Source organism: Pipistrellus kuhlii, unplaced genomic scaffold, assembly GCF_014108245.1.
Source record: "Pipistrellus kuhlii isolate mPipKuh1 unplaced genomic scaffold, mPipKuh1.p scaffold_m20_p_2, whole genome shotgun sequence".
Classification (NCBI taxonomy): domain Eukaryota; kingdom Metazoa; phylum Chordata; class Mammalia; order Chiroptera; family Vespertilionidae; genus Pipistrellus; species Pipistrellus kuhlii.
The window spans coordinates 124,623,718-124,646,952 of NW_023425515.1; the positions used below are offsets into that span (position 1 = coordinate 124,623,718).

At 43.2% G+C, this 23,235-nt stretch overlaps 1 protein-coding gene across 6 annotated transcripts in view; it reads left to right on the forward strand.

The window, feature by feature from the left end:
• Positions 1-3,468, forward strand: part of CDKAL1 (CDK5 regulatory subunit associated protein 1 like 1) — a 625,188-nt gene extending 621,720 nt beyond the window's left edge. For all 6 annotated transcript variants that reach the window (XM_036448124.1, XM_045584325.1, XM_036448129.1 and 3 more), the window contains one exon: positions 2,347-3,468. In XM_036448124.1, coding sequence (XP_036304017.1) covers positions 2,347-2,520 — 174 coding nt within the window. In that variant the 3' untranslated portion in view covers positions 2,521-3,468. The remainder of the gene's footprint in view (positions 1-2,346) is intronic.
• Positions 3,469-23,235: the final 19,767 nt, after the last annotated feature.

Sequence of the window (23,235 nt, forward strand, 5' to 3'; positions counted from 1 at the left end):
ACCAGACCAACTGTTCCTCATTAAAACACATTTTGCAACATGTTCTAATGCGAGCAGATCACGTATGTCTGCGTATGTTCAGAGAATACTCGGGAATGTGCCATCTACAGGTCACATTTGCAAACTCAACAAGGCTCAGAACTGCAAGGCGGGTGTGCAGAGTGCGCCCGACCTGAGGCTGGCTCTCCTGAACAGTCCTTCCATAGACTAACCTAAAATAACACCATTGCCTTCCTGAGGTTGTGTAGCAGAGAAGGGGGAAAGTCTGTGTGGTCTTGATCTTGATAGTCATTTTAATAATTAGGTACTGCCATGATTTTTTTTTTTTAATTTCTTTACTAGGGGCCCGGGGGGCGGCGGAGGAGGGGAGGAGAGATCTCCTCAGCCAGACCTGCACCCTCTCCAATCTGGGAGCCCTCAGGGAATGTCCTACTGATGGTTTAGGCCTGCTCCCTGTGGTTCTCTGCTCTCTGCAGACCTGCCTGCTTGATACCACCACAGGGCCTAGTGTATGTTCTCTGTGGGGCCCTGCTTGCACTTCACCACCGGTGCCAGGGGCAAGCAGGGCCCTGCTGTCTGCTCTCTGTGGGGGCCCTGTGGGGGACTGCTTGCCCCTTACTGCCGCAGCCAGGGGCGAGCAGGGCTCTGCTGTCTGCTCACTTGCTACGAAGGACTGCTAGCTCCTTGCCACCTGGCGAGGGGTAAGCGGTCCCCCACAGTCTGCTGTCTGCCCTTGCGCTGCAGGGGACATTCCCACCTGCCCCAGCCACTTGCACGTGCGAAGGCTTGGAGCACCTGGGTCCTGGGGATGTTCCCGCCCCGCCCCCAGCTGCTCTGCCCTGTGCACATAGGCCCAGAGTGGCCAGGGGTCGTTCCGGGACCCTGACCACTCCAGGCCTACACATGGGCCTATAGGCTCAGAGAGGCCTGGGTCCCAAGAACGCCCATCCCTAGGACCCAGGCTGTTCAGCACTGACACGTGTGCAAGCGGCTGCTCTCCCCCCCTCCCCCAAGCCACTCAGTGCCTGAGTATGCAAATTAACCTGTCATCTTTGTTGGGTTAATTTACATACTCACTCCTGATTGGCAATCAGGCGTCATGAAGTGATATCCAACTTGCATCTTTCTCTTTTATTAGTGTAGATATTGCATTATCAATGATAGGTTACTGCCAAGGCTAACCTTAGCTTCATTAAAGCCCAGCCTCTCATCCACTTCACCATTTATTCCTACTATCTGTAAACAGGGTGAGTACTTAAAATTGGGATTTATTCATGTGAACTACTTCCCTAGGAGGTTGGGTATTATAAAGGAGAGGGGGATGTAGAGTACTTAGAGCACTGCGGGGCATGTGGTGTGTCCATAAATATGCTTCTTAGAATGTTTGCATAGAGCCTGTCCTACACTTTTCTTACTGGATCCTTATGGTTCTGTGGCCTCAATCTATCTATCTATCTATCTATCTATATATATATATATATATATATATCAATATATAAAAGCCTAAGCAACCAAAAGACTGGTCGACTAGTCGCTATGACATGCACTGAACACCAGGGGGCAGATGATCAGTGCAGGAGCTGCCCCCTGGTGGTCAGTGTGCTCCCACAGCAGGAGCACCACTCACCAGACATCAGGCATACAGCTGGCGAGCCTCTCCCGCCTCCGCAGTAGTGCTATGAAGAGCAGCAGCAGCAGGCACTGCAGGGCCAGGGTGAGCAGGAGCGGTGTGGTGCTCCCGCCCAGCCTGAGCTCAGGCTCCTCCCTGACCGTCTGGCTTTGCACACTATTACATCCCCCAACCAGTCCCAGATTGCAAGAGGGAAATGCAAATCAGAACCACAGGGTGATATACCTTACACCTGTTAGAATCACTCTTATTAAAAAGACAAGACATAAGCGTTGACAAGGATGTGGATAGGGAACCCTTTGTGCACTGTTGGTAGGAATGTAAATTGGTCCAGCCACTGTGGAAAGCAGTATGGAAGTTCCTTACAAAATTCAAAATAGAACTGCTAAATGATCCAGCGATTCCACTTCTAGGAATATTTCCAAAGGAAACGAAAATACTAACTCAAACGGATATATGCTCTGAAACTTCTCATCACAAGACAAATAAATCTATGACTATGTGCGGTGATAGATGTTAAGTGGTCTTACAGGGGTGGTCATATACAAACACCGAGCATTAGGCTTTACACCTGAAACTAAGACAAGGTTATATGTCAGTTATATCTCAATTAAAAAAAAAAAAGTTCCTTCTTGGGACCCATTACTTGATTGATATCATAATGAGGCTTTCTTTGTATTTTAAAATTATTTTCTTCTGTGTCTCTCTCTTCCTAGGAATTCAGAAGCAGGCATGGGGGTCCCCTGAGCTCCACGTCCCAGGGCGTCTTGGCTGGTTCCAGAGTGGGGCTGTGGCTGCAAAGGCTCCCTCAAGACGGAGCACTGATGGTGTCTGTGGGCCTCACCCTCCTTGCTCTTCTTTTGGCTTTTTTTGTCAAGCTCTATAATTAAAACACAGCTAAATGAAGCATCTGCGAAGAAGAATAAATTCCTAATTAAAGTCTTCAGTGAACAGGAAGCAACCACATCAGTTCTCAAAGGGCAGTCATTTATACTGGCCTCCTTGCCGCCTTTTAGCCACACTTTCTGGCGAGGCTCACCCTGTCTCACATGGAGTGGGGCCCACTGGTTATTTGAGCTCAAACTTCCTAACAGCTGCCGTAGCCTATCTTTTACATTAAGCTCCTCTTGGTTTATTTTTAGCAAGAAATGCAAGTGGCTGCATCCTCTTTAAACCGTCAATCTTCATGTCAGAACCTGACATGCAGTGGAGTGGGTCTGGTCACCTCTTCCTTATGTGGGAAGACTTTCCAACCTTTAATAAACATTTTTAAATGCATCTTCTTTATGCTTTGTTCAGAGTCCCAAGGCTACAAACATCTTATTTCTCACAGCAGATGTGTTCTTGAAAAGTTTATGGCAAAGCCTTTTTTTGGACCTTCAGTCCTTTCAGAATGTGTGTGGGTGGTGGGGAGGGGGCGTGGATAGACAACTCTGCCACTGAAAGGACTCTCAGCCGCAGGTGGAGAAGTGAGGAAGTACCCAATTCCTTAGCGCCATGAATTTTCAAAAACGGGATCAGTCAGAAACACACTGTGCCCTTTTGGACATTTTTAATTGATTGCATCAAAGGTTTATTTCTACCTGCCATCATTGGCCTTTACTAAAGGAAGTGGCTTCTTTCATAATGAAAGGAATTGGTGTAATAAGAAATCATCAGAATTTAAAGAACTGATTTGGATTGTATCAGCACAGGGAAATCAGGTGCCCTGTGGTTACCATAAGACATTTTTCATCTTTAAGCCCACACCCTGGTTCAGGTCTTCCTTTTATTGCAAAATATTTCAGCCTTTTATGTGTCTTGTAAGAAATCCAAATTAAAATTTAATTATGTCATCAGTTAATGAGCTAGAACATTTCTCCTGAAACTGGTGTGTGAGTCTAAGAGGAAATAACATTTAAAAACAGTCAGCAGGATGGGGAGTGACAGGGGCCAATATATGTTGACAGTGACAGAAGATGATTTCACTTTGGGTGGTGGGTACATGGTGTGACATAAAGATTTTGTAACATAGAGATCCATATCTAAAACCTATAGATCCTATTGACCAATGTCACCCCAATAAATTTAATATGTGTGCCTGGATGAATCCCCCTCAGGTGGGGTCCCCAAGTGAACATGAGGAGCAGAGCCCCTGCTAGCATGTGTAGAACAAGAAGGAGCTCTCTTGTGTTAAGCCACTGAGATTAGGGAGTTATAACCTAACGTATCCTGATTCATACAAAGTCAGTCACCATAGGACTGTTGACCTGCACTTTGTAAATATAGCTGCTATTGGGCCTCATATTGTCTTTTCATGTTTTCTCTTAGGGCCAAAATCTTTTTGTAATTTTTCTTTTTTTTTTTTTTATTTCTTTTTTTTTTTTTTTTTTTTTTTTTTTTTAATGTGGCCCTCTCTGCTTAAAAGGAAAGTTATAAAGAGGTCTGTCCTAGGCTGCTGTAATAATACCATAGACTGAGTGACTTATAAACAGTAAATTTTTCTCACAATTTTGGAGGCTGGGAAGTCCAAGATCAAGGTGCCAGCAGATGTGGTGCATTGTGATTCATGGGTGCTGTTTTCTGACTGCGTCCTCTCGTGGTGGAATGGACAGGGGAGCTCTCTGGGTCTCTTCTTACAAAGGGACTAATCCCACTCAGGAGGGATCCACCCTCAACACCCCATCACCACCTGAAGGCCTCTCTTCCCACCATCATATTGGAACTTGAGTTTCAATATATGAATTGTAGGTAGGGGGGATACAAACATTCAATTTACAGCAAGATTTTTTTCAATACTTTGGCCCATTTTGTTTCAAAAGGTAAACTCTTAGAGAAAAAACATCCAGGTAAAAATGTACAATACATAAGTCATAGGGGACAGCTTGATGGATCTTCAAAAAATGAATACACATAACGAGCCCTAGTAGGCCCCCATGCACCTTCCCAGACACTGATTCTGCCCCCCAAAAGGTAATCACTACCCATATTTCTAATACCATAGATTGGTTTGCCTGATCATGAACTTTATAAAAATGGCATCATTATAGTACATAAGCATGTACTATATTCCCTGTCTGCCTTTACCCAACATTACTTGTGAGTTGCATCCAGGTTGTTGTATGTAACAGTAGTGCATTCACTTGTGTTGCTGAATAGAATTCTACTGTATGAACTACCACATTGTACTTAGCCATCCTAAGGTGGGTTGTTTCTAATTTTCTGGCTATCGTGAATAGTACTGCTCTAAACTTGTGTTTTGGTGCGCATATGTAAGCATTTGTGTGTTGAGCATAAATCTAGAAGTCAAATTGCTTAGTTGGTCATATTCATATGCACAGCTTTAGTAAGTACTATCAAGTGGTTTTCTTAATTGGTTGTATCAATTTACATTCCCACCATCAGAGTTCTGGATGCAATTCATTTATTGACATGAACTCCACCATTCTCCCCACCATTTCTTCTTCTCTACCCTTGCCATTCTTGGCAGACCTTACCTCTGCCTTCTCCTACCTGTGAATTGGCCCTATCTATACTTAATAAAAGGGCACTATGCTACTTAGACTGGACGGACGCCTTCCGAACATACTTCTGGACAAAGCCACGGTGGCAGGGGCCAAGGCGGAGGAGGTTAGGGGTGATCAGGCCATCAGTGGATAGCAGGGGGCAATCAGGCCAGCTGGAGAGAGCAGTTGGGGGTGATCAGGCTGGCAAGGGAGAGCAGTTAGGGCATCAGGGTGGCAGGCAGAGGTGGTTAGGGGCAATCAAGCAGGCAGGCAGACAAGAGGTTAGGAGCCAGTAGTCCTGGATTGCAAAAAGGATGTCTGACCACCAGTTTAAGCCCAATTCCTGCAACAGTTGGACATCCCCCAAGGGGTCCTGGATTGGAGAGGGTACAAGCTGGGCTGAGACACAAACCCCCACCCCATGCATGAATTTCATGCGCCAGGCCTCTAGTTATAATAATAATATTGATAACTGTCTAGCCGTTAAATGTGCCAAATGTTATGAAGTGCACTTTGCAAGTGTTAATCAGTCTCAGAAAACAATTTTTGGATAAGTATTATTTCCATTTTAATGAAAATAAATCCAAAATCCACAAAATTAAGTAACTTCCAAGGTACTCAGAGCTACTAAGTTATAGAGGCAGGACTTGAACACAGCCTGACTCTAAAGCCCACGTGTCTACACTGTTACACTCTTCCTGCTCCCTTGTACCCTGTTTTCCACTTGAACTTGACTGTGCCAACAGATCTGTATCTGGGAAGGACCGTGTGGATGCCTGGACTCTGGGCAGCTCTGTCCTCTCAGTGTTGTCCTGCTCCAAGAATGTGAGTGTACAGGATGCACTTAATAAAGAAGATTTATTCATCAAGTTTTGCCTTCTTTCCTCCCTCCCTCTCTTTCCCCTCCCTCACTTTTTCTTTCTATCTTCTTTATCAAGAAAAAGAAGATAGTCTATAGAATGTAAAGAATTCTTTTCTAAAAACTTTATTGCTGGAAAAACATGTCTACAAACATCAGATTTCCATATGTTGTTCAGTTAAAACATATGCTTTTCTACTGACTTCATTTCTGGTTGAAATTCCAGTATATATTATGTCATGGAGAGAGAATTTGAGTTATAAATGAAGCTTCAAGAGGTTTTATAATTATTAAACTAGAAAAAAATGAAGGGAGAAAGGAAGAAAAGGGAAGGAAAGAAGAAAAAGGAAAAGAAAAATATATTCTAAAGAATTGCCTGGTCCCTGAGGCACCCCAGGGTGCTGCAATGTACTCACAGGAATGCCATTTATATCTTAAATCTTCAAGATCAACACAGCAACATCTGCTAGATTCATGCAAACTACTACTAGCTCTAAACAGTTCATAATTTCAACGTTAGAATTCACAACATTTTTTGATGATGCCCTGTGTTTGTAAGTGGGTTTTCAGCAGTTGCTTTGATGTATCAAGTGAAAATGGATGTGGAACAAGACATGAAGGTGATCTTATTCCAAGGTTTGAGAGTTGTGCAATGCCCAACAGATGCACAGTTTCTATTAATAAGTAATGATGACAGTTTTAGGCTGAAATAAAATATTTTCTTTTAATTTACATGTATTACTTTTAAAAACTTTTTATAAGATACTAGAGGCCCAGAGCACAAAATTCATGCATGGGGATGGGGAGGTCCCTCAGCCCAGCCTGCACCCTTTCCAATCTGGGACCCCTGGAGAGTCCCAGGATCGGGCCTAAACAGGCAATCAGAATACCCTCTCACAATCCAGGACTGCTGACTCCCAACTGCTTGCCTGCCTGCCTTCCTGATTGCCCCTAACCACTTCTGCCTGCCAGCCTGATCACCCCCTAACCATTCCCCTGCCAGCTTGATTGATGCCTAACTGCTTCCCTGCCAGCCTGATTGCCCCTAACTGTCCTTCCCTGCAGGCCTGGTCACCCCAACTGCCCTCCCCTACAGGCCTGGTCACCCCCAAATTCCCTCCTCTGCCGACCTGGTCACCCCTAACTGCCTTCCCCTGCAGACTTGATCACCCCAACTGTCCTCTGCTGGTCTGGTCACCTCTAACTGCAACCCCCTGCTGGTCTGATCACCCACAACTGCCCTCCCTTGCAGGCTTGGTCCCTCCCAACTGCCCTCCCCTGCTGGCCATATTGTGGTGGCCATCTTGTGTCCACATGGGGGCAGGATCTTTGACCACATGGGGGCAGCTATCTTGTGTGTTTGGGTGATGTTCAATCTGCATATTATTCTTTTATTAGATAGGATTAGATAGGATAGAGGCCTGGTGCATGGGTGGGGGTCAGCTGGTTTGTCCTGAAGTATGTCCTGGATCAGGGTGGGGGTTCCCTTGGGGCGTGGTGCGGCCTGGGCAAGGGGCCTGTGGTGGTTTGCAGGCTAGCCATGCTCCCCCAGCAACCCAAGCTGAGGTCCTGTGATCTGGGATTTACCTTCTATAATTGAAACTTTGTAGCCTGGAGTGGAGCCAAGCCTTCTGCTCAATCTGTGGCAGAAGCCATTTCTGTTGGGATTTATTTATCTTCTATAATTGAAACTTAGTAGCCTGGAGTATTCCTAGGCTGGCCAGAGCTGCAGAAGCTTGGCTTCCTCCATTGCCAGGGGCATCCATAGCCTCCTGCTCTCTACAGCCATTTTTGTTGGCATTTATTTATCTTCTATCATTGAAACTTTATAGCATTGAGTGGAGGCCTAGGCCAGCAAGGGCAGGCAAAAGCTTGGCTTCCTCCATTGCCAGGGAAACCCAAACCTCCCTCCTGCTCTCCATGGCCACAGCCATCTTGGTTGGGTTTCTTTACATATTTGCTCCTTATTGACTGGTGGGTATGGCTTGTGGGTATAGTAGAGGTATGGTCAATTTGTATATTAATCTTTTATATATATATATATATTTGATTGATTTTTTACAGAGAGGAAGGGAGAGAGATAGAAAGCCAGAAACATCGATGAGAGAGTAACATCGATCAGCTGCCTCTTGCACACCCCCTACTGGGGACATGCCCACAACTCAGGTACATGCCCTTGGCCAGAATTGAACCTGGGACCCTGGAGTCCACAGGCTGACACTCTATCCATTGAGCGAAACCAATTTCAGCTGCATATTAATCTTTTATTAGATAGAATGAGGACATATATATTAATTAAGTTGGTAGGGCCTGCCTATTTAATGAACAGAATGGGTAGCTGTTTTGGCCTTGGGATGACATGAACCAAGAAAGCTTGAGAACCTCTGCTTTATGACATAACCTAATTTAGAGAATTCATGCCAAACTTTGATAAATTTGTACTTGCCTTCCCACGGAGCTTGATTTTTATGGTATTCAAACCATAAATTTGAGTTAAGGAACTGTGAAGGAGCTAAGGACCTGAATCAACTGGATTCATATCTCAGTTGTTTTCAATACAAATTTGAGGTAGATAGGGAAAGAGCATGAGATTTTTGACATCAGTAAAGGTTTGGTTTCAATGGCAGCAGGCCACTTTCTCATGTGTAAAATAAGGGCATGATTCCATTGCAGGATCATTGGAAGATTAAATCAGCTCATCATATGTCAATCCTGTGTCTTTGGCATATATAATTTCTCCCCTTTTCATATTTACTTTAGCCATTAAAGCCTGTAAACCAATTCTACAAATAACATTAGGTGTTTTAAATTCTGATATTAGTACATGACTACCAAAAAGAATTATATATGAAATAAAAAGATTCCTGCTTCAATGACTTAGAGTCTAATTCTAACAAATAAAGCAAAGGAAGAAAAATTCAAAGAAAATGGATTGCAGCTGTATTTGAGGAGATCAAATTAATAAATGGCATAGAGCAGGTTTGGGTGGCCGATCTTAGATCAAGAAGGTTTTCCATGCCCAAAGATGAAAAGAGCAAATAGATTAATAGGCAGGCCTGGAAGTCATGTCCTCCCCCATCCTGCCTTGGGGGTAAAAGGAAATGCAGACACTATTATTCTTCATTAGTTTTCTGTCAATTACTTCCTACCAGTACTATTTCCTAGAGTTCTTTAGCCAAAATACCCCAACTGTGGACTGTGTAGCAGTTAAATCAAAGGGTTTCATTTGGTCTCTATGTCTTCCTAGTTAATGGGCATCTGAATGCATTTATGTGTACTGATGAGGCAAGTGAATTATGAACAAATAAATATATGGAATATATATATATAGATATATAGATATATAGATATATATATTGATATATATATTGATATATATACACACACACACACACACACACCCCGTATTTTTCGGACCATAAGATGCTCCGGACCATAAGACGCACCAGTTTTTAGAGAAGGGAAATGAAGAAAAAAAGATTCTGAAACAAATAGTGTCCTAAAATATTTTATGTGCTTTAAAACCCAACATCACAGTCATAAACACATGTAATCAACCCTGTAAAGTAAACAGCAGCATTTAGAACCATTTTAGAGCCGGGCAAGCACACAGAGACCACACAGAGCCGGGCAAGTAAAAAAACTTTTTTTTTAAAGTATATGTGTAGGCTATATTTGGACCATAAGACGCAGGGACTTTTCCCCCCCCACTTCTGGGGGGGGAAAAGTGCGTCTTATGGTCCGAAAAATACGGTATATATGGAAAAAAACCTTAGATCAAAGTAAGGGAAAAGTTCAAGTTAGAGGCCTAAAAAACTAGGAATTTTACTTTTTGGTTTATCTCATCTGCTTTTAATATGTATAATTAATCATAACAACTATAGATGTTATCCCAGACTGTCTGATTCCAAGATTTAAGCTTTTAACTTCTGTTTTTACCCTCAATTTCCATAAAAAGGAATAAAATAATGTGTCTTTTAAACAGACCAAAAGCTTTTCAAATACTGTATCTATTATAATATAAAGCATGTTGTTCATTTATGAATCATTTTATTTGGACTTCACTTTTGTGAACTAAAGCATACCATTCACAAAAGTAAAGAGCCTAATTATAATCTGTAGCTCCATCTTAAATTGAGTGTTATCTCCCTCAAAGAGTCCCTTTGGAATGTCTCTGATGGCAATCCTGAAAGTAATTCCTCTTGCAATCCTGTGAATCTTTGCCCTTACAGGAGGAATTTGTGCGATAATCTCTACTCTTAGAGGTGTGATTTGTTTTGAAATTACCAGAAGTTATCCATATTTGGTGAGTGAAGCATAACATTAAACTAGGAGTATTGGTAGGGATCCTCAGGAAAATTCTTTTGTCGAGCTTGGTCCTTTTAAGAAAATGCCTTGCAACAAGACTTTCTTCCCTTAAACACTAGACAGTATGAACTAAGAAAAGTCCTGGACCAGATGGCTTCCAGGTGAATTCTGCAAAAAATTTAAAGAATAATAAACTTTAGTCAGTCCTTTTCAAACTCTCAAAAAATTAAAGAGGTAGGGACACTTCTTAACTCATTCTATTAGGTTGCATTACCCTGGTGTCAGAACCAGATAAATATGCTACAAGAAAAAATTTCAAACCAAATATTCTATATGAGCATAAATGAAAAGTACACAACAAATTATTAGCAAATTGATTTCAACAGTATATTAAAATAATTATTAACCATGACCAAGTGGGATTTATCCCAGGAATTCAAGGCTGGTTCAACATAAAACCAACTTAATATAAACACATAGATAGAATGAAGGGGAGAAAGTGTGATTAACTCAATTGACACAGCAAAGGCATTTGACAAAATACAACAATCTTTCATGAAAAAAAAATTGGAATAGAGGGAAAATTCTTCAACACAATAAAGGGCATTTATAAAAAATCCACAGCTAATATCATATTCAAGAAGTGAGAGGCTGAACGTTTATTCCCTAAGACCAGGAACAAGGCAAGGGTGATTGCTCTTACTGCTACTATTTATATTGAAAATTCTAGTGAGAGCTTTTAACCAAGAAAAAGAAATAAAAAGCATCCAAATTGGAAATGAAGAGGTAAAATAATACTGGCAGATGGCATGGTCCGAGAGAGACACAATTCCAAAGAATCCATAAGAAAGCTACTAGAGCTAATTAACAAATTCAGCAAAATTGATTGTAAGATCAACACACAAAATTCAGTTGTGTGAACACCAGCAATGAACAAACAAACAAAACAAAAAATCAGAAAAGAATTTTATTTACAATACCATCTAAAATAATTAATGCTGAGAAATAAGGCTAACAAAAGGACCGAAAAACTCATATGCTCAAAATTACAAAGCATTGGTGAAAAAAATTTTAAAATATATAAATAAAAAAGTGTCTCATGTTCATGGATAGGAAGACTTAACATTGTTAAAATGTCAATACTATCCAAAACAAACTACTGATTCAATACAATCTTTATTAAAACAGCTTTTTTTACAAAAGTGGAAAAGCCAACCCTATATGGAATTGTAAGGGACCTCAAATAGCCAAAAGAATCTTGAAAAAAGAAGAAAATGGAAAAGCTCCCAAACACTTCCCAAGGTCAAAGTGTACAAGACTATAATAATTAAAACAATGTGGTACGGCATAATAATAGACACAAAGACTAACAGAAAAGAATAGACATTAAAGAAATAAATCCTCACATATACAATCTTTTTTTTTCATTTTTAAAAATATTTACCTTTATTGTTGAGAGTATTACAGATGTCCCCCAGTTCTCCCCCATTACCCCTTTCACCCAGCAACCCTAGTCCTTCACTGCACTATTGTCTGTGTCCATGGGTTATACATATATGCATATAAGTTATTTGGTTAATCTCTTCCCCTTTCCCTCTGAGATTCATCAGTCTGAACCTCTGTGTCTGGATATTATTTTATAAATCAATTTATTTTGTTCATTAGATTCCACAGGTAAGTGAGATTATGTGGTATTTGTTTTTCCCTGACTGCTTATTTTGCTTAGCATAATATTCTCTGGGTCCTTCCATGCTGTCTCAAAGGGTAAGTGATCCTTCTGTTTTTATAGCAGCATAGTATTCCACCAGGTAAATATACCATGTCTTTTTTATCCATTCATTTACAGATGGCTCTCAGGCTATTTCTAGATTTTAGCTATTGTAAATAGCACTGCTACCAACATAGGGGTGTATATATTACTTCTGATTGGTGTTTCAGGAGTCTTAGGATGCATTCCTAGAAGTGGGATCACTGGGTCAAACAATGCCAAACCAAGACTATTCAACAGTGAAAAGACAATGTATTGGGAAAACTGTTTATCCACTTACAAAAAGATAAAGTTGGACCCTCACCTTCCATCACATAAAAATTAAGTTGAAATAGATAAAATACCTAAGTAAACTTGAAATCTAAAATTAAATCTCTTAGAAGAAAACATTGTGGAAAATGTTCACAAAATTGGATTTGACAACAATTTCATAGAAGTGATACCAAAAGTACAGGCAGTAAAAGAAAAATATAAATAGATGGAACTTCATTAAAATTAAGGACTTTGTATATCAAAGGACAACATCAAGAAAGCAAAAAGACAACTACATAATGCAAGAAAATATCCAGAATACACAGGGGTAGGCAAAAAGGTTTGCAGTTCTTTGCATGGAAAATCATACAATAGTTAACAAATAGTATAAGAATTAACTCTGTGTTTTGCATGCTCACAACTGTAAGCCCACTTAGCCCACCAATATAAAGGACTCTATAATTCCACAACCCAAAAGCAAATGAGCCAATTAAAAAATGTCTGAAGGACTTTATTAGACATTCCTTCAAAGATACACACATGGCCAAAAAGCACATGAAAAAGATGCTCAACATTATTACTCATCTGGAACATGCAAATCAAATCACTGTGAGATATTACTTCACACCCATTAGGATGGCTGCCATAAAAAAAAAAAATCAGCAAATAGCAGACATAGATGTTGACGAGGATATGAAGTTGGAACCCTTATACATTGTTGGTGGAAATGTAAAATGGTGCAGCCACTGTGAAAAATAGTTTGGTAGTTCTTCAAAATTTAAGCCTACTATATGGTCAGCAATTTTATTCCTATTAAATTGAGAGAGAGAGAGAGAGAGAGAGAGAGAGAGAGAGAGAGAGAGAGAAGAGAAGAAGAAGAAGAAGAAGAAGAAGAAGAAGAAGAAGAAGGAGGAGGGGGAGGGAGGAGGAGGAGGAGGGAGGAGGAGGAGGAGGAGGAGGCGGAGAGGAGGAGGTCGGGAGAGGGGTGAAGGAGTAGAGGAATGAAGAGGAGGAAGGATAAGGAAGGCCGTAGAATAAGGAACTGACTTGCCCCCTACTCCTTTCTGGCCAACTGTTCCCCACCCCTTTCCCCCGCATTCTTCACCCTACCATAGGTGGAAACAACCCAAATGTCAATTTATGGAAGAATGCATAAACAGAGTGTAGAAACTACTCACAATAGAATATTACTCAGCCTTAAAAAGGAGTGAGTTCTGATACATGCTACAACATGGATGAATTTTGAAAACACTATGCTTCATAAACTATGCCATACAAAGTAAGACAAATATGGAATGATACCACCTGTATGAGATATCTAGAATAAACAAGTTTACAGAGAGAGAAAGTATAATAAGGGTTACCAGGTGAGAGGAGGAGGAACAGGGTAGTTATTTTTTAATGGGTACAGTTTATGTCGGTTATGATGAAAAGGTTCTATGAATAGATGGTTATACAACATTGTAAATGTATGTGATGCTACTGAACTTTATACTTACAAATGGTTATGATGATAAATGTTATGCATATTTTACCAAAGTAAAAAAAGGCGTTATCGAATAGTATAGAGTTGCATGGTGGATGTGAGGAACAGTGTAGCTAGACTGGAGGATCTATTAGAGGAGTAACTGGAAATTAGACTAACAATAAGCTCAGGCTACCTGGTGGAAGGTTGGGACGCCACTCTGAGGAGCGGAGACTTTCTTTATTGTCCTAAAGAGGCCTCCTAACTTCACAGGCCCTGGGAGAGATTCCCGTCTGGAAAGAGAAGCAGTGACTCTGTGGAGATGGCTGTTCTCCGTCTGATGCTCCAGACCCAGGGGCTCCCCTCGCCTTCCCCTAAACTGACTCTTTGGAAACAAACAATGTAATAGTCACTTTCTCAGGGACAGTGAAGCAAGTATCCAGGAGAGTGAAATCTCCGCCCTTGCATTTGAGTTTTTAATTGCTGCCAAGCTTGTAAATCTGTCCATTTCCGGGAGAGCTGTTCCTAAGCCTCAGCGTAGCCAGCTGGTGGTGGTTTCTGTCATTCTGTTCCTGACACTGGTATTGCCGATGCTGAGGGCTTGTTTTACAGTTGTTGCTGTAACATAACATAATAAAGTGTGGATCCCATCATTACTTTAATTAAGAAAGTGCCTCAGTAGGAGTCAAGCTTCTATCTATATAGTTCAGCATCTTTGATCCTTAATCTTTGCTTTGTCACGTTCACACTTAGTAGATTCTGGGGACCTAGCAACCCTCCATCCCTCTGCACCTGCTGCTTTCCCTGCTTTATCGCCTGCAATTCAAATGAGTGGCTCAGCTTTCTTATTTTGATCTCCTGTATCTCAGATTCTATTAATACTCCTGTTCGGTTAAGAATTGGTAGGCTTTAAAAAAAAAAAAAGAAAGAAAGAAAGAAAAAGAATTGGTATGCTCTATTCTTGATAAATGGTTTTGAAACTTAACCAAAAAGCCACCAGGAGTAATTATCCCAGGCCTGATCTTAGAGAGCAGATGATATCAGCTTTTTATTTTTAAGTCCTTGGTGGGTTTATGTTGCGGGTTTCTTGTTTGATTGTTAATTTGTTTGTTTTGGTGGTGTGTAGCCAGTGTGATCTCCGCCACCTTCCCTGCTTGAGATAAGAGGGGAGGCTTCTGCTGCTCCAGAACCCACTCAAGTGCCAGGACCCTCGACTCCAAACTTCACAGGACAGCTCTTAGTTCCTGACTATGGGCTCATTGAAGTGTTAAAATGTGTCATGCCTACAAGACCAGAAACACAAGACTCTAATTTGGTCTCAACATTATGTTTTGAGCCAAAGTGAGTAAACCTGATCACAGCCTAGTCTCTCACCCAGAAACAATGGAGGACAATCAGTACCATGTCTCCTTGGCCTCCATATCCGAGAGTAAAATCAGAGTCAAACATAGAACAACACAAAGATGGGGCTTATGGAGTCTGCTCCCATACAGAGAGAGTAAAAGATCGTTTAACATATTCCTTTAAAAATTTTATCTTTATTGTTGAAAGTATTACAGATGTCTGCCCCCACCCCACATTGACCTCCTCCACCCCTGCTCCCTCCCTCCTCCCTCTCCCTTGGCACTATTGTCTGTCCATGGGCTGTGCTACACATGCATATGAGTTCAATGGCTAATCTCTTCCTACCCACCCCCTTCCCTCTGAAATATACTTTTAAAAGGAGAAACATTCAAGATGGCTTGGGTTTTGTGTCCATGAAGAGAGTGATCTGCAAACCATCAAAGGAAAGTTGGCTCTGGCTATTGCCCTTGGCCACTTCCCAGTTTTCATGATTCCACATCTTTTCTATTTCTGATTCTCCAACAGTTTTCCTCTTCGCACAGTCCTCCTAAGATTAAGATCACTAACCCCATCCATGTAGGGTAAGATTCTCAGGCTTCCAATTAAGACCCTCTTCTCTTTTTCCTCTAACACAACATCCTCCAGATATTTGATATCAGAAAGGTCCAAAGTTCCAAAACAATCTTACACAAAGTAAAAGTTGGTGAGATGCCAATCTAAAAAATTTAATCTTATCAAACCAGCTTGCCTTGGGCAGTAAGAATTACACAGGCTATAAGTTCAGTAGCTAAAACTGTTGTATTTCAGCTTGAAAAATATTTTTAATGCCTTCAGACATACAAAGGAACGTGGTGTGTGTGTGTGCACGCGGGGGGGGGGGGAAGGGGGGGGAAGGGTGTGTAATTTAACACCAGCTTTCCCTCCTGCTATGTGGCAAAGGCAAGCAGTCTATCTGAGGAATGGCAGTAACTCCAATTAATATTAAAAGCAAAACTTGTGGTAACCCAACATTGAAGTCACAAATATAAATTCCCAGAAAGTCACCACCGGCTGGCTGCCTTCTAGTAATCTATCCCAAGCCGCCTCTGCTTCTCCGGAATGTGCCAGGGGTGTAAACTTCCTACAACAGTGTTTCCATTTGAGTTGAGACCCCAGGAGGGTGCATAGATAGCCCGCTCCTCCTCTGCGCTGGTGAAGGGGAGTCGGTGTGTCTCTCCTCTTCACCAGGACCAGCGCGCACTGGAAAAGGCAGGGGCCACCGCCCTGCAGGTCAGCCGAGAACCAGAGCCAGAGGGGCTCAGAGAGACCGTGAGGGTGGGCCCGCTGGCTTTGTAGATGGAGAAGCGGAGGTGAGGAGGAGTTGAGTGACTTTCTAAAGCTATCGCTCTAGCTTGCAGCATTTCTAAGCAAGGACCCCGACTGTCCGCTGTGGTGTGGAGATGCTTTGGGTGGAGAGCCATGTCCGGACAGTATCCTACCTCCGTGCCCTCCCAGGCTCCCCGCACACTAAGACAAGGCCTGTGCCGCCCGTGCCAGCTGCCTCCGGCTTCTGCATTCTTAGTCCAAACCCCAGAGAGAATGCAGCGCGGGTGCGGGATGGAATTGACCCAGATTGACTCTTTCCTCACTGGCATGCGGTTAGAGAAAGCTGAGCTAGATAAAGAACCTTAGTGGGGTTTTCAAAAAAAAACTCATATTCCTTATGCTCCCGAGTTTATAGATCTTCTTACAAGTGTGTTGTGCTTTGCCATATGGTGATCACTGCTCTTGGTTTTAGGCACCAGATTTGGAATCCCTGCTCCTCCATGCCCAGGACAATGCACACTCTCTTCTTTCCCCCCTTGGCTGATCCTATGGCCCCATTTACTCTGGACCAGGTTTGGATCCTCTGACCGGGCAGACTCCCTGCAGCAGCTGTGGTCGCACAGTACAGCCAGCTGGGAACCAACCCCCTATCCCCCCAGCCACATCACCAACTGCCCAGTGTCTCAGGGCTGGTCATTTCACCCCCTAATTCTATTACCATAAATGATGCCTTACATTCTACAAAACATAAAAGGTACGACATCCTAACTTATCCTCTATTAGTAAGGACAGTTGCTCACATTACTAGTTGGGTTAAGACTTGGGGCTGTGACGGAGCAGGAAGTCCTGTCTGAGGCAAGGAGAAGGCACGTCTGGGCCATGGTATTGGAGTGTGTGTTCCGTGGTCAGAGAGGAACAGGAAGTTGATGCTGCTAAAACCCAGGAATGGAGATGATGGGAGGACCCGGAAAAGGACAGAAACACGGAGCAGGGTCCTGGATGACCCCTTTGGAGAGAGCTGCGGTCACGGTCATTCTTCGTCATCAGTTTTAGAAATTACATTCAAAGGTTGGTTGGGTCGGCACAAGAGTCAAGGCCAATTGAAGCAGTAGCCAAGCAGGTGCTGCAGCAGTAACAGCAGCAGCAAATAGTTCCATCCTCCACACCTGGTTGCCCCCATCTCGCCCTCCTCACAGCAGCTGCCATTTACAGAGCCAGGAAGTTTCCCAAACACGGAGCTCATCTAACCCCCTTAGCTGCCCTGAAGAAAGAACCATTATTCTAGATGAGGAAGCGAAGGCAGCGAGAGGTGTCCTGTCCGAGGTCAGTAGCTGATAAGTGGCCAAGTCAAGATTATAACCCAGGCCTGTGGTTCTAGAAGCCTGCTCTCCACCAGTTTGCTTTACTGCTCTCAGCGGGCGTCCGTGGGGTGTGCCGTGTGCATGCCATGTACCAGCAGACGGGCAAGGGCGTGGGCAGATGCACTGAGTCTGTGAACACAGGTAGCTCAGCAGCTAGGAGGTGCTCAAGGTCATGTGATGCCACTGGGAGTAGCAAGTCCTAGAGGATTCTGGCAGAGACTTTCGAAGAGGAAAGACACTTGGTACATATTTGGTAAGCACATGCTATGTGGCAAACACTGTGCTTGACATTGGGATTAAAAAGAAAAAAATCTGACAATTTGGAGGCAGTAACACAAGTACTCAAGGCCAGGAACACAGGGGATTATCCGAGTATAGGAAGGACATCTCAGCGTACAGGACAGGTCCATGGGAGCTTTCTACAGGAAGGGGAGCCCAGTGAAGAGCGAGGCTAAGCAGGCGAAGTACACTGAGAGGGCAGGTGCCAACCAGATTGCCAATAGCGGCCTGGTTTCAGTCAGGTGCGAGATGGGCCCGAGTTCTGGGGAGATAGGGGTAGAGGACTGGGGGAGAGATGACATGAAATTTCTGATACATGAAATTTGCCCCCCAAATGTCAAATGAGGATACATAAAACCCAACTCTGACATTTTTTCTGTTTAAAACAAAACACTATATTTTCTTAAGCAATTATATTCAGCCCCTTCTCTTTCCTTTCTGACCCTCGTTAATGTCAGAAACACTTAGCACTTGTTCGGAAGTCCCCTCTGTGTGCAGGGAGGCAGGCCCCTTCCTTTGCAGGTAACTTTCCCATCCCTACATGCTTGGTGATCAGATGCGGCAGCTCCAAATTCTCTTTATTCCACACATCGAAGGAAGCAATTTCTCAGACAGTTTAACTTTGATAGCAGGGAATTTTAATCCATTGGGAACACCAACCTGGCATGGACTTGCTATCTTCATTATTTTAATTACTCTTTTGGGCCACTTTCCACCCCCCACCCCCAGTCCCCCCAACTCTTTCCAGGAAAGAGTGAATAGAAATTGGCAGCTTTTAATCTTATCCTGCCACGAACCAGATCATTTTTTTGTTGTTGTTGTTTTGCTTAATAATGACATCATTTAGCTGCATACCCCAAGTAATGAAATTTGTTTGTGAAACTCTTTATCTTAACGAGAGAGAGAGAGAGAGAGAGAGAGAGAGAGAGAGAGAGAGAGAGAGAGAGAGAGAGAGAGAGAGAGAGAGAGGAAAAGTTACCTTTTGTGATGGGAGGTCGCCCACCTCTGTCACACTGCTGTCTGGGCTCTTCTGAGCTGCTGACAGTCTCCGTTAATTTACTCTCACTCCCCAGTTCAGCTGCCCGTATGGAAAGCTGGAGTGATTTTTGAATAACAGCAAGTAAAATCTGATGTGGCAGCCACGGGCAACTCTGACACCGAGCCGGATGGCGGCCATTACCCAGGGTTCCCCGCTTCTCCTTGAGCAGCAATTACAATTTCACAGGCCGGAATGAAAGGTCCCCGTGGTCTGCAATGGAGCAGCGGACGCTGTCAAAGTGATTGCAAGCTGCTAATCTCCGGCTGAGGCCTGGCGGGCCATGGAGCTCCTCCTCGTGGGTGCGGAGGCCTGGCAGCTGTACAATGTGGGCCCTGTGCGGTGTTTTAATTCGCACGGAGGTCAGCAGGTCCCGCCTCCTCCCAGCGAACCTGGCTGCAGCACCAGGCTGTGGGAGGTGGGTGTCTCCATGAGGATGGAGGGGAAGTGGCGTTCCCTGAGGAAGAAGTGTTCAGCGAGGGATGGAGATCACAAGATCGGGTCCTGGCTCTCGTATGAAGCCAAACGAGGAGCAAAGGAAACGGGAAACGTCTGAGCTCCCATCTGGCAGGACCCGGGGGCAGTGCCCTTCTCACAGCGCAGACGCAGCCCGGCAGCCCCACTGGGGGGCGAGGAAGCCCTGAGCGCGGAGTCCCAGGCAGCAGAGCACAGAGCTTCGGCCCCAGATCTGACCCGACTCTAGCTTCTCTCACTGAATGGTCTTTCACAACCGAATTTAACCTAAAGGTCAACTTTCTTCTCTGTCAACTGAGGCTCCTAACGCCCTCCTTCCAGGGTGCTGATGGCTCAGGGCTGCTGATTTAATACTGGCCGGCACTGACAAGCAGGCTTTGTCTCTCAGCCTCTACCACCATGGAATTGTTTACTTAATGGTTTGCTTTCAGCCCTGGCCGGGTAGCTCAGTTGGTTAGAGCATCGTCCTGATACATCAAAGTTTCGTGTTCCATCCCTGGTCCGGACACATACAAGTATCAACCAATCTATATATATATAAAAGCCTAAGTGACCATTATTATTAAACAACTGTATGACCGAATGACCAGTTGACCAGTTGCTATGATGTACACTGACCATCAGGGGGCAGATGCTTAACACAAGAGCTACCCCCTGGTGGTCAGTGTGCTTCCATAGCCATCCTCCCAGGGCCCTTCCCCACACCGCTGGCCGGCCTGCCCCATGATAGGCCTTGATTGCCAGCTAGGCAGAGGGACCTCACCTGTGCACAAATTCATGCACTGGGCCTCTAGTGAATGCATAAATAAGTGGAACAAGTCTCTCTCTCTCTCTCTCTCTCTCTCTCTCTCTCTCTCTCTCTCTCTCTCTCTCTCTCTCTCAAAATCAATGAGAAAAAAACATAGTTTGCTTTTAACCAATCACTTTGGAAACTTAAATTCATCTATTTTAAAACAACACTTTATATCACAAATGGAAAATCTGTCACTTTCCATACAAAGGAGATTGCCATTTTAAAAAATGAAAAATCAGAAAATGTTAACAAATTCCACTAAACATGGCTTGAAGAAGTCTCTGGACTTGAGGTTTACAGTACTCGGTTAAAAACCAAAACCAAAAAAAGAGCCGTGGCACCAAAGCCAACTTGCCCCGGAGCGAGCCTTTCCCTCCGCTTTGGGCGCAGCCCACCTTCCCCCGCGGCTGCCCACCCCGCCTGCATGTAGGGCTCCGGTCAGTGTCCATTAGACAGCCGTTCCGTTCCCCGTGGCCTCACTCTCACATTTGAAATTAGGGAGAGATGTCATCTAGCAGAGAAGGGTATCAGCCCACTGATTTTTTTCTTTAACTGAACTCGTGGGACTCTGGTGTGAGTTTACACATGAAAACGCCTGAGCAAGCGCATCTTCTTTCTTTGTGACGAAGAAATGTGCAGCACCTACGAACGAGAGTTGCTAGTAATCAGGAACACTGTTCCACTCCCGAATTTCTTGCTGGTCTGGCGCCTCGATGGGGCACGCAAGAGACTCTCCCCCAGATCCGGGTTTCATTCCCTCCTTTACGGGTCCAGCTCTGTGGCACAGGCCTGGATGCTGAAGCTTCTCACTCATTTTCTTCTCTCTCTCTCTTTTTTTTCTCATTCATTTTCATAGTGTGCGATTATACCCTGGGTTGGTTTCACTCTGACCAATTTTCCAGAGGAAATTATATAAAGTAGGTCTTTTCTCTATAGTTACCATATCACACTGTGTGATTTTATCATCTTATTTTCCAATTTAGCATTTTTTTTTTTTGAAAGACTTTTTCTAGAATTTCCTCGCTATACCTATGTCCATGCTGGGAATAGTGAATCTGTTTAAGCTACATAAAAAAAAAAAAATTAAAAAAATTAAAAAAAATTAATTAATTAAAAAAAAGCTATTTAATGAAAAGATCACCTGGTGCCCCAAATCCAAGCCTAGCTTTAGAATGACTACATCAACATTCCTGAGACAAAGGAGGACTCAGATGATGAGAAATTTAAATTTCTAAGACAACCGTTCTATCTAGCTCATGTTGTTACCTGTCCACATGCTCCAACAGCTCAGACACCCCAGGTTACCAACGATAGCTAACCCCTGACAAAGTACCGTTTGTTCATTTTCACTGCCATTGTCCACACTCTGACGACGTGAAGTGAGTCCAGGGGGAAATAATTATGCAAATAATTTGGGACATTGGATGGAAATTAGATTTAGAAGGGGAAAAAGACAATAAAGTTGTCCTGCAAAATTGCACACAATGACAAAGAAATGACTGAAATTAAGTTATCCATGGAATGTAATCCTTACATCCATCTTTTATGTAGAATTATCCCTTAACACCAGACAGAGACTTGGACCAGTGGTTTCAGTGAGCACAGAGGTAGGACACCTTTTATTTTTCAATGTGTTTTTAGCTGACTTAGTGTCAAGACCGTCTCCGGACTTTGACGAGGCCCTATTTGTATTTGAGGAAGGCATTTATGCTGACAATTCTTGCTACCCTTATGCCACTATCTGACAGATCTAATTCTAAAACAGCATAACGGTGTCAATAAGAATCTACAATGTATTAAAATTCAGTCTGATTCTGTGGACTTAATTCAATTAATCCTCAATAGGAGTATTTCCTGAGTAAAGACACTGGACCTGAGTTAATTTAATCACACGCAAAATTTCCCGCTAAGGAATCAAAGAAGCTCACGTGGATAAAATGTTTTGCAGGCTTATCAAACACAGTGTCCTATGGATGTTACATTTCCCTTGCTCATACACCATTTCCATAGGTCGTGGAGACAGTAGCAAAATTTAGAGCTGCAGTTCACCGGATGTTTGCAAGAGGTCGTGGGAGGGACCTTGACATGGCCCCTCAAAATCTTTCCTCCTCCTGCTGGCTAGTATACACCTTTTAGTTTTTAGTTGAGGTGAAATACACATAACATAAAAGTAACTATTTTATAAAATTAACCATTTTAAATGAAACATTTCGGTGGCATTTAGTACATCACTGTTGCACAACCACCACCTCTTCTTCCAAAACTTTTTTATCACAGAGACAGAAATTCTGTACCCAATGAGCGATAAAATTTCATTCTCTCTCCCCCAGCCCCTGGTAACTTCTACCTTCTATCTCTATGAATTTGCCCATTCTACATACCTCAAATAGAAATTGTACAGTCTTTGTCTTTTTGTGTCTGGCTTATTTCACTTAGAATAATATTTTCTTTTTTAAAAATAAACTTGTATTGATTTCATAGAGGAAGGAGAGGAGAGGAGAGGAGAGGAGAGGAGAGGAGAGGAGAGGAGAGGAGGGGAGGGGAGGGGAGGGGAAGGGAGGGGAGGGGAGGGGAGGGGAGGGGAGGGGAGGGGAGAGGAGAAAGAGAGAGAGAGAAAGAGAGAGAGAGAGAGAGAGAGAGAGAGAGAGAGAGAGAGAGAGAGAGAGAGATCAATGATGAGAAAGAATCATCAATTGACTGCCCCCTGCATGCTCCTTACTGGAGATCGAGCCCACAACCCAGTCATGTGCCCTAAACTGGGAATCAAACCATGACCTCCTGGTTCATAGGTCAACACTCAACCACTGACTACACCAGCCAGGCTAACAAAATGTTTCCAATCCATGTTGAAACATGTATCAGAATGTATGAATATG